The sequence below is a fragment of the Hakea prostrata genome, unplaced genomic scaffold (genome assembly GCF_041222555.1).
Source record: "Hakea prostrata isolate BN-2017 unplaced genomic scaffold, UWA_Hpros_2 contig_77, whole genome shotgun sequence".
Lineage (NCBI taxonomy): Eukaryota > Viridiplantae > Streptophyta > Magnoliopsida > Proteales > Proteaceae > Hakea > Hakea prostrata.
Window position 1 is genome coordinate 80,137 of NW_028291196.1, and position 12,648 is coordinate 92,784.

The window sequence follows — 12,648 nt, forward strand, 5'->3', positions numbered from 1 at the left end:
TAGGCGGTGATTGAGAATGTTGTTTTAATTGTAATAATTCAGTAATATATTGGACCTGTGATGTTAAGGTATGTAGGGTTGTGTGCATAGTTTGAATATCAGATTTAATAGTGACTATATCAGATTCGAGGGCTGAAACGCGAGTTTGAAGTTGTGCATTATGTTGGCGAGAATTGGATTCAATTTGTGTTAATCTAAGATCAGAAGGTGCAGTTGTAGTTTGTAGAACAGGTGTGTTTTGGGTTGAGGTAGGTGAGAGAAGAGTTATATTTGAATATTCGGGTGTTCGTAAAAATGGAGAGGTTTTGCCAGTAAGGCAAGATTTACAGGCTTCTTTATAACATTTGTTACATTGATACCGGTTTTGTAAAGATGGCCAAAAGCCACAGTAGAGACATCCTATTTGTAGGTTGCCTTTGTTGTTTATCCAATTATGAGAACAACTTGTCATTTAATAAATATGGTTTAAATTGATGTTGTGGAATAATTCTTCTATTGGTTTTTGTTCAAGATCTTCTTGTTCTATATCTTCCCTATCATGTATAGTAATTGTACTATTAATGCTTTCTATATCTGAAACATCTTTGTCAATTTCTAATAACGCTTGATTTGTATTTTGTACTAAATAAGCATTCTGAGTATATGTATTTTGTAAATTTGGGCAATTATTACTAAAATGTCCTGTATTGCCGCAGGTATAACACTTTAATTGTTGTTTATATGTCCTTCTAGAGTCATATCTTCGAACATGTTTATCTTGAGATAAAAATGGTTTTCTAGCTGTAGATTTTGGGATAGAGTAATTTGAATTTGTATTTCGAGGTTTACTAATATATAGCTATCTTGGCCTTTAGTGGAATTTGTATTGTATTTCGAATTCTGATAATTTCTATTTTGTTTAGCTTGTTTTCTATAGAAGGGTATATTTCTATTGTATTGTTGTGGGACATACATTATATCGCAATAGTTATTATCACCCTTTAATTGTTTTTGTGCTAATTGGTCTGCACATTTAGCTTTGAGTGTTTCCATTATAAATTGTACCTTTATACCGAGGCCGTGCATATCTGCTTTATTTATAAGCTCAGCCTTGTCTTTTAAAAAATTATTCCAAGCTTCTAGTATTTGTTGTCCTAATATTCCGGGTAATTTTAAAAATAGTTTGTCACTTATTTCTTTATTAAAATATAATCCTGATTTTATTCCATAATACATGTAATCATTACAAAATTGTTTAATATATCGATAATCTGTGAAGACATTTGTTCTAATGTTTTTAGGGCATCAGCCTGTTTTGTAGTGTTTCCTAAATTTGGGTCTTTTCCAGTGACTAATTGTCCTACATAATTTAATAAATTGAATGGATTATTTCCTAGATTTATTAAATATTGATATGTGGGTTGATATTCTTGTTTAAATTTTTCCCATATCACTTTAACTGAGTCACCTAAATATGTTTCTAATCTAGCAAATAATTCTTCTGTTGTTAAATTTTCTACATTAAAATTTTTATAAATATCATTAGTAACTCTTTGTTTCCAAATAGATATAACAGTATTCCATTTTTGTGGATCATGATGTATTATATTTAATATAGCTCATTGTTCATGATTCTGGAGTATTATCGGTTCATCTGTAGGGTATCTTTGTCCTCTAGATTTCCATTGTGTATTATGATTAAAATTGTTGGTATTTCCCGGTAACCAAAATATATCTCTATGTTGTGCAGATGGTCTAGGTATATTCATTCCTGATGATCCATCTTCAGTATTCATTGTTGTATCTCGTATGTGAGTATTTTGAGGTGGATTTGAAGCACTAGCTCTAGATTCTTGTGGTTCCATATATTCATTATTTATATTATCTATAATTTCTTGTATATACTCATGATCTGGATCTATAACATATTCCGTATTAATAATATTTGATATTTCTGATTCGAATTCTATGTCAGATTCATAGGTAGTATTTGTATCGGGTGTTATAACAAGTTCTTTCTGTTTTTCTATAGCCTTTAATTTGTTTTATTGTTCTAACTTATCTTTTTTACATTGTTCTTCTACTAATTTGGTAATTATTGCTATATTATTTGTTAATTTATCTATTGATTGGTGCATTTCTTTTAAAGTATTTTTGATATCCATTTTGTTTTGTTTAATCACTAATTGATTCAATATCAGTGTCTGTCTTAGGTTGGGTTAGGGTTGTGTAGTTTGTGAATTTTATTAATGTTTCTCCTTTAGCTGTATGATACATTGAGTGATCAGATGGAGTTATTGTCGTTTGTGTATCGTTTTGCACTATTTGAGAAATGTTCCATGGTAATCCTGCATATTCAAAAGAGTCTATTTTAGGGAGTGTTATGGCTTTTACTCCTTTACTAGCCGTATTTTCTACTATATCTTTTATATTTATTTTATAATTAGTGGTTGAATTTTGTATTCCGGCTCCTAAAAATCCTATACAAATTATAAGATTGTTTCCTTTAAATCTTTCATATCCTTTAGTTTGTATTCCTATCTGTATATTATTTATAAAAGCTTCTTTATCAATTAACATATCAGGGGTGAAGAATATTAATCCTACATTATTGTTCATATCTATTTCCATTAATTGAATTTGTGTTTTTCCATCTAGAATTATATATTGTTACCAAGGCTTTAGTGCCTAAGTGTTTTCGAGTAAGGGATTTTATTCAAACCACAAATATTCCAGTGTGTATTAATTTAATATGCTTTGGTTTTAATAATATTTTTAATTCTTTGTCCACCATTGGTAATCTGATGGTTTGTCCTTCTAAACAACTTACAATTTCTTCGTTTTTATGTCTTATAAATACGGTATCTCTTGGGAAGTTTGTTGTATTATATAAGGTTTTAGGGTTTAATAGATTTAAAGCATTATTCTTAAATATTTCTATATTTTTATTTATATCTACAATTTCTATTATTTTATTTTCTTGTGGGCTTTCTGAAGTTTTGGAGGACTGTCCTACTATCTGTCTATTAGAAAATCTTCTTATCATTTTACTCATGATTTTTGCACGTAAAATTTAGCTAAGGGTTTTGGTTGTTTGAATCTATCTATTCCTGTTGTCTTGTTAATATTTAGATTTTTCATTTAAGATAATATATCATTTACTGTAGTTTTCTTTGGTACTAAATCTTGTAATAAAAGTAAATCTTTATGTAATTGTTCTATGTTATTCAGGAGTTTTAAATGTAATAATATAATTACATTATTTTGTTTAAGGAGAATTTTATCAGTGGGTTATCCTGGATCATATTTTGATAAACCTTCTGTTTCTGGGTGATATTCTTTGGCTTGTTGTAAAATTTGTTGATATATAAGGTTGTCTTCCATAGCCTAATATCCTATTTGTTTAATTATATTTTCTAAATATTCTAATTTTTTCATTATTTGATCACATCTAATATTTACTTTATCACATCTTTCGTTTAATAAATTAAATATTTATTTATACTTTATATGTCTATTTTGCTCTTGTTCAAAGAAAAAGATTAGTTTATGTATATCTTCACTTGTTGGTAATTGTTGTAATTTTAATTGGTTTGTTACAGACATAATTTGTTCTAATTCACTTTTTATATAATCTTGATTTTGTCTAAGTATTATTAGTTCATTTTTATAATTTTTATTTTCTTGATCCATTTAGTAATATTCTTCTGAATTATGATAATCTTCAAATAAGCTGTCATTTTCTTCATTTACTCTAATTATTTATTCAAATTGTTTTAATAATATTTCAATTTTTTCAAATAATTCATTATTTTGTTGTCTAAATTCTTTTAGAAGTTCCTCGCTTCTAGGGTAGGACCTTGTGGGCCTAAATATCTTAGAGCAGTTAATCTATGTATATTATCATAATTATTTCTGATTTGTTGTTTTAATATTACTACCTCATCACTTATATCTTTTTGTTTTTGGATTTCTATCTTCATTTCTTGAGTTTTTATATTTATTGTTTCGATTAAAGTTAAACTTCAATCAAATGGTTCATATCCGTAAGATATAGCTAGTTTCATTTTTATATTTTCTATATTTTTATACCAAGGGAGTTCTTCGTCAAGTTGATCGAAATAACTCGAAAACCTATGTATACAATATTTTTGTCTCTTTGATCTTGTGTCTTCTTTTAATTATGTAAATTGTGATAATAATTTTGAATTTGTGGATTCTATGGATGACGCTAATTTATCAAATATAAGTTCTCTTATTTCACTTAGTAAAGTTATTCCTTGAATAATAGTTTCTTTAGGGAGTTCAATAATATTTACTGCATGTTTAAAATATTCTAATAAGCTACAAAAAGCTATTTTCTTTCCGTTATTTGTTTGACTATGTTGTAAAGCAGATATATATACTGTGTATGTTTCTACTAGTTTTTGCATAATTATTCTAATTCGTAATTATCACTATCTTCATTATAAATTGCTGTATTTAATTCATTTTGTTTAGGCTCCATATATTGTTTAATATTTCCATAAAATTTTATTAAATTCTTAATTTGTTCAAATAATCTATGATTATTTCTTTCAATTTTATTCATATGTTTAATATCTTTTTTTCCTATTTCTACTTGATCTTTATTCATAATATTATAGATTCTGTTATAATTTTGTTGAATTTTTGTTCTTATATAAACAAGTTCATCACCAATATTTCTTTGGTGTAAAATTTCTATTTTAAGTTCATGTTTTTTTATTTCTAGAGTTTCAGACATGAGTAATTCGTATGTATAAGGATCAAATCCCATTGATGTGGGACTTTTATATTTTATTCCTTTTATAAGATTATACCAAGGTAATTCTGTTTCTTTTTTGTCAAAATGTTTTACTGCTAAATATATCACATATATTTGTCTTTGATTTTTAAACTTATTTCTTAATTGTTCTTTTTGTACTATAGTATTGGTTGGTTTAATAGAAGATGCTAACTTATCAAAGATAAGTTCGTGGATTTCTATTGGAAGAGTTCATCCTTGTTCAACATATGGTTGTGGAAGTTCTATAATATTCACAATTGTTTTGTAATATTCAAGTAAACTGCAAAATACTTCTTCTATTTGTGAAAAATTATTACAATTATGCAAAAGATAAATATAAACAGTAAATTTATCTACTACTTCCTTCATTATATAAAGTTTATAAAGACAGTAAAGAAAATTAACTAGAATTCAGAAAAGTAAACTTACTAGTGTCACGTGAATAGTAAAATGAATAGTACTTGTGAATAGTGAACAGTGATTATTGAAACTGGATACACCGAGTGATCAATAAAGTTGTATATCCTACTCAGTACTACCTTCGTAGTTAAGACGTACATATCTTGGCCTGATGCAAAGTTATACTATATGAATGCAAAAATATCAAGAGGGGGGGGCACATATATATCTTGGGGGGGGATAAAAAGGAAGGGGTTTTAAAAAAAAAAAAAAAAGTGGTGGTTGTTTAATTAAAATGGAGGGGAGGCCAAAGGGAAAAGAAAAAAAAAAAATAGTGAGGGGGGGGGGGGGGGAGGGGTGGGGTGAGGGGAGGAGGAGGAGAGGGGGGGGGTGGGGGGTGGGGGGTGAGTGGAAAAAAAAAAAAAAAAAAAAAAAAAAAAAAAAAAAAAAAAAAAAAAAAAAAAAAAAAAAAAAAAAAAAAAAAAAAAAAAAAAAAAAAAAAAAAAAAAAAAAAAAAAAAAAAAAAAAAAAAAAAAAGAGAGGAAAAAAAGAAAAAAAAGAAGAGGAGAGAGAGGGTGAGGGTGAAAAAAAAAAAAAAAAATTTTTTTTTTTTTTTTTTAAACCGCGTGTGAGGTGTGTGAGGAGTGAAGAAAGAGCATAGAAGAAATAAGAAAGGAAAGAAGAGAGAATAAATAGGAATGGAAATAGGAGAATAAATAACGAAAAAACTTAGGGATTATGAGTTAGTTTATATATAGTTGGAATTTAACTATTTATTCCTTCAAATTTTAATTGTAACAGTTGGATTATGGATAATAACATTTATATTATCTTTATCTTTACAAATTTTATTTATTTTTGGGGGGTGGAGGGGCAGATAAGATATTTTACATGTGAAAAGAAAAGAAAATAGGAGAAAATAAGGAAAGTAACCATATATTTTTTTTAATGGCTGTGAGGGGGCCATTGGACCTTTTTGTATCAATTCTGAGTCTCATTTTTTGATTTTTTTTATTCCTTTTTTTATGCATTTTGTAACATTTTAAATTCTATTTCTATTTAAAAGAAATGAAAAACCTCCAAAATTCATAATGAATTATAAGTCTATTATAGATTTTAGAGTTATTTAAAATCTAAATGCAAATTGAATGTATAGTAAATATACATTCTTTTTATGAAAACTCTATTGTTTCTCCTTTTTTTCACCCCAATCTTAATGATTTAAATTCTCAATTCTCTTTTTCCTTTTTTATCAAATTTTCATTTTGACTTGCGGAACTTATTTTTCATTCTATAGTTTATCCTAAACAAAAACTACCAAACTATTTTTCCTTTTTTACCAAAAAAAAAATTATTATATTTGTTTCTTTTAAATAATAAAAAAAAATTTGAAAATGAGAATTGATACAAAAAAGTCTCTATTATACGTAAGTTGAAAATTATAAAAGATTAAGGCTTTTTTTTTTAATCAATTCAATTCTCTATTATGCCTATTTAAAAGAAATAAGTACAATAATGAAAAATGGTTTGGTGACTTTTTGTAGATAATAAATTATAAAATGAAAAATAAGTTTGGTATAAATGAAAATTTGTTTGAAAATAATAATGAAAAGAAAAAAAAGCTAAAAGGTCATTGATATTAAAGCGAAAAAGAAATACAACAGCCATACAAAACCAGACAAATTGGGAACCAAACCACTCAACTCGCAACTTCAATTGCACCGAATACACCCAACTTCACTAGTTCTATTATTCTCAACAATGATATAAGAAAACTAGGAAGAGAAAATAGATTCTCCTAGCACCAATTAAAACAAACAACGAAAATTTTAAAATTTAAAATCTATATATATAGGACATCTAGTGGCATCCCATTGTAGTTCTCTACTTATTAAGGTAAATCATTGTGTATCTACTTCTAAAGGTGCCAATCTTGATAATTATCTGGCAGATAGTCAGCACCACTTTTTTTCTTTTTCTTTTTTTGTAGGAAAGAAATTTATTTATTTAAAGGACCTAATATATCAAACAATAGAACCTAGAGGAGATAAGGGGGGGGTGATCGTTAAGAAGGCATCTTGTGTAAGAGCACTTTCCTTCGCAAGTACATCTACCACCATGTTAGCTTCACGATATATATGTCGAAAAGTGAGAGATTCAAATGAAGCCTTTAGATGTTGTGTAAAATCCAGCCTTATGCTAACCCTGACCCCGCCGTGGACTTGGTTTTCGAGACCCAAGTAGATAGAACCTAGCCCTACTCACAAAGGTGGCATATCGGCTGTGGCATAACCCTGATTCACTATGGGCAAAGTTCATCAAAGCAGTCTATTTCCCTCAAAGATCTTTCCTAGAGGCATCCCTTGGTCATCAACGCTCTTGGGCTTGGCGTAGTCTAATGGAAGGGAAGAAAGTCTTACTAGATCACTTAATATGGAGGGTTGAAACAGGTGAAAAAATTCAAATTTGGAATGATAGATGGGTGCCAAGTTTACCAGGTGGGATATTACAATACCCAGGGCCGAATGGTTGTGAATTTATATGGGTGGCAGAACTCATAGATGCTAAGAATAGAAAGGAGAGAAGATAGGCTACAAACTTATTTTCAAGCAGCGGATGTGGAGCACATCAAAAAAATAAGTTTAAGCTTATTTCCAAGGGAGGATATGCAAATCTAGGGAGCAACAAAAACAGGTATTTTTTCTATTAAATCAGCCTATCATGCTTTATCAAATGCACACTTTGCAAAATTGGAGCTGCCTGCATCCTTTTCCTCCATTCCCAAATGGAAATTGGTAGATATATTGGTATGGAAAGAGATTTGTAAATTGCATAGCCTACCAAAAATCTGCCACTTTATATGGAGAATATGTGCAGAGGGACTACCTACTGTTGCTGGTTTGAAAAAAAAAAAGAAGCAAGTACCACTTGACTCAACCTGTTGTAGAGGGTGTGAGGAAGATGAAGATGCAACTCATATCATATTGGGCTGTAACTTTGCAAGAGGTGTATGGTTTGCGAGCGATCTGTATTACTCTCCTCCAATTGGACACAAGATTAATTTTGCTAAATGGTTTAGGAACCTCTACTTGGTTGCTCCTGCAAACAAAGAAGAAGCTAGAAAGTTTGTTAGCTTATGTACTTTCATTTGCTGGTTTCTCTGGATTGCAAGAAATGGATGGGCTCTTAAAGGAAAGTCATGGACACCAATAGATGTGGCTTTGGGAGCTAAAGCAGCCCATGAAGAATTTTTGATAGCAAATAGGCCCATTTCATCTTTGTTTATGGAAACTGAAGCTCAAGCACAAGGAAGAAACATTGCAAATGGCCCATCAGTTTCAATAAGGGTAACAGAGGAACTTGCCTGGAAAGACCCACCTCCAAGATGGTATAAAATCAACACATATGCCACTTTTACCAAAGGGAAGCCCACGGTGGGCTTGGGCTTCATTATTAGAGCCAATGGGGGACAAATTATCACTGCAGTCTCTGAGAAGACAATGGGACATTCTGCTTTGGTAGGAGAGGCTCTCGTTGTACGATCAGGCATGCTTCTTGGAATAGGGGAAGATCTACATAACATTCTTGTGGAACTAGATTGCAAGGACTAGTGCACCTACTTCTTCACCCTGACCGCCCCAAACCCATGGCGATTGAGCCCATTATTGCCGATATTATGCATCTTCAAGCATCCTATTCACAATTTTATTTTTCCTTTATTCCTAGGAATCCCAACTCTGTTGCAGACTTCCTAGCCTGGAAGGCCCACTCCTTGATTGATAGATTTATGTTCACCTCCCTCGGTCCTTCTCTTGAATAATAAAATTTTCTTACCAAAAAAAAAAAAATTCTCATCCATAATCAATAATAGACAAAAAGTTTATTCTGAATTTTGGGGACTTTTCTATTACTTTTAAATGAAAATAAAACTATGAATAAATGCCTAACACTTTAAACTAATGAAAACTGCCAAAAAAGATGAGAATGAAAATAGATATCAAAAGACTCTAAAAGATTTTTTAATTTTTCCCCCCCTTTTTGGTGAATGATTAAGTCATCTTCCCTGCATGTAAATAGAGTCTTTTAGTTTTCAACGCTCCATTGACACATGGCTTCGCACTACTTGCCAATTTGACTCCACGTTTGCGAAACTTCTGCCACCAATGTATTTTCTTGGCAACCTTGCCATATTTGGGACCCTTTCCCAGCCGTTTGATTCCCGTCACGGTCGGCTTGGATCTCTTCGAGTGCCAAACGTGTCTCCACAAACTGTCCAGAAGCGCATGAAAGTAACCTTGTTGGTGCTTACGTGGAGTCCTTTCTGCCACTCTTTCTCCATAAATCTCAGCCATCAACTTTCTATTGTCTTCTTTGCTTGGACGGTGAAGGACTCGATGCCAGGGCTTCTTACTAGGTTTGTGATAGAGATGATTCGGTGTAGAATGTCTTACTTGAGTAGTATCAACATCATTAACATGGTGATGGTGATGATGATGGTGGAAGATGACGAGCTTATCCTTTAATCTCCTCCACCGACTAATCCTGTCCTTCGCTGGAAGGCCATCTTTTATCTGATCACGCGGTACAAATCTTCTACTCAATGAAGTGGAACCCACTGTTTCATATAGTTGTGGGTCCTCCTCTTCACTGGTGTAAGAATCTTCACTCGACGTAGGACCCATTTCTCGATAGGTCGACGACGTGTCCTCACTTTCATCCTGACTAGTACACGTAGAGCAGGAATCCGAATCATCCATGGCTCTGATCGCTTTCCTCCCTTTCTGGGTCCCACCGCTATCCGTGTCATCACTGGCTCTGATCACCTTCCTCTCTTTGTGGGTCCCACTCTTTGCCCTGTTAGATTGATTCTTAGATCTTGTGGAAGCCACGGTATGATGGCGAAGACGGGGTCTTTTCGTGATTTCGTGTGGCTGATTACTTTTGCTTACCATACTCTTGCTACTCTTCCGACGAACAGGATTTAATGACTCGTTTCTCATTAGTGTAGGGCCCACAACCAAGAAAGAACTCGACGGTTTAGATGTTCCGATCCTGGAGTTTCTTTTTTCTCTACGTTGCATGCTGTCTCTGTGAGTTTCTCTGAGCTTTCTGGCCTTTCGACTAACCGAGTCATGCTTCTCGAGGATCGGCTGCTTGCCACTCTGACTCATTGTTGGTACCTTTTGACTCATCAATCGACCAGCTAACTCGTTTTTCACGAGAAGGGACGACTTGCCACCTTTGGTTGGACCAGGACTTGCCATGCTTTCCTTATTGATCCAGGTCAACACCTGACTCGGCAGCAGATTTGTGTCTTTATGACTCAGTGACGACTCACCAGGCAAAGCACAGACCTTGGTCTTCCTACCTGAATTACTTATTTTCTGCCAAGGCAAACTTTGACTCTTCCCAGTTGCATTGGCATCCTTGGATTTCTTCTTTTCCGTCTTATCTTCTAATTCACTTCTCCGAGTGGCCATGGACCCAACCCGAATCGCTTCATTAGTCAAACCAACCACTTTTTCTCTTTGATCCGCATGGATCTCACCTTCGATTTGCTTAATCGCTTGTGCAACTTCCTTGTGGACATCAATCGGGTCCTCCGCTTTCTTCTTACTCTCGCCTACAACAATGTCAGAATTGGGTTCTGAACCGACCCGAATCCCGCTAACTCGTTTTCGCACATGTTGATCACGAGTCGGGTTCTGAGTTTCTCTATTCCGAGTCTTCCTCACATTGGCCGGATCTTGACGCTTCCGGTTACATTTTTGGCAAATCAGATCACCACTGCGTGTCTCTCCTCCAGCAATCGCCGGAGATGTTTTCTTATCCAGTGACTGATCATCTTCTTCTGCAGTGGTCGCATGGCAACTCTGCGCATGGTCTTGACTTTGAGAGTTGTTCTCAAGTGTCTGTACAGATGCTCCAAGCTGCGCTGAAATAATCTGTAAAATAGAATACGTAAGAAGGAAAGTAAAATAATTCTATACATATGCTCCGTTTTTGCATTTAGAAAAATACTAATAATAATAATTAAAATTTTTTAAATGTTAAGAACAAACCCAGAAGTATACATGAACCATATGACAATGGCTTTTACTAATCTCACCTGAGAATGAGATTTTAAGGCTCGTTGAGTTGCACCATCTAGTAGCTTCTTTAGTAAAAGTCTTGCTTGCTCATCCAACTACTTATTAACATGAAAAATAACAATAATAATAAAATTAGTCGATAAGCAATGGAAAATGAAGAGAAGCCCATCTCTCACTAATCACTAATGTTGTAAAAGTATCAATCTCTATTAACCCCAACTGGTTGGATCAATTGGCATACATTAATATCTCATTGTATGGGATCAAAGAGGTTGTAGCTCTCTAGGGTTAGGGACGAAATCCATATATATAACTAGTTATGTCCCCCTCATATAAAACTATACCAATTCTTAAAAAAATTATATTTATTTTTATTATTTAACAGTAAAATAAAAATAACTAATTGTAGGAGAAATAGATGTAGAAAAGAGTGTCCAAATCATCAAATAACATAGTTGAAAATAAGAAAACAAAAAATAACTGTCATTTGGGAAATACTCACATTTTTTGAATCTTTCCTTTTAAGATCATTTTCCTCGACATAAAGAAGGCTGTATAATTTCTTCAAGGAATGCAAATTGGACAATGCATGCTCGAGCTCTTTCTCTTGTGATCCATACCCTACAACAAGAAGTTGAGAGAGAATGTCAATACATGAAACAATTTTAACGAGTTGGATATCCTTCCCAGTTGATGATAGAATTGTTCCATCCTAAGTACTTTTTTTACAAAATACCAACAAGATTTGTAAGTTTGGATCAGATCAATCTAAGTACTAATCTAATCCTATTTTAGAATCTTCTTCTCTTTCTGTGTCGATTTTTATTACCAGTCATTGATAATTTTGTACTTTTGTGTGTTTTTGGTATCTGTAATGGAACATACTTTAGAAAAACCCAAAAAAAAAAATCAAAAAACCTCATAATCTCATAATCCAGTCTATCATGGATTTTGGACAAAAATGTAAACTTATCACTTTTAAAGTAGCTTTAAGCACGTGCTCATATGCCCAGAAAACAAGAATAAGAACGTTATTTAACTCCAAGATATTAGAAAATCATCTCTCTTCCCACCTGTTTCTCTCTTAGATTCTTTAAACAGCTTATACATCCTACATGAAAAATATTAGAAAACTATTTACAGCTATACAATTGTCCAACATACTTTTCAATTTAGAATTTATTCTAGACAACAGTTTCCAAGATCTTGTTTTTTATCGGAAGAATTCTTAACATTGATTTCTTTTAATAGAGCAAAAATGAGAATAAACATTGACAGCAACAAGAGCTTTAGTTGACTGCAGCTACACATCAACCTCATATGATTCTAAAATGACTTTCAGATACATTCAGCTTTGAATGTTGTACAGAG

The 12,648-nt window shown here is 32.3% G+C and overlaps 1 protein-coding gene across 1 annotated transcript in view; it reads right to left on the reverse strand.

Annotated features, from left to right (window-relative positions):
* Positions 1-9,086: 9,086 nt before the first annotated feature.
* The window catches only part of LOC148998978 (uncharacterized), a 52,982-nt gene continuing 49,420 nt past the window's right edge, over positions 9,087-12,648 (reverse strand). Inside the window, exons 2-5 of the mRNA XM_089141564.1 lie at positions 12,351-12,388; positions 11,780-11,898; positions 11,295-11,372; positions 9,087-11,130 (exon numbers count right to left, since the gene is read on the reverse strand). Coding sequence (XP_088997690.1) covers positions 9,235-11,130; positions 11,295-11,372; positions 11,780-11,898; positions 12,351-12,388 — 2,131 coding nt within the window. The 3' untranslated portion in view covers positions 9,087-9,234. The remainder of the gene's footprint in view (positions 11,131-11,294; positions 11,373-11,779; positions 11,899-12,350; positions 12,389-12,648) is intronic.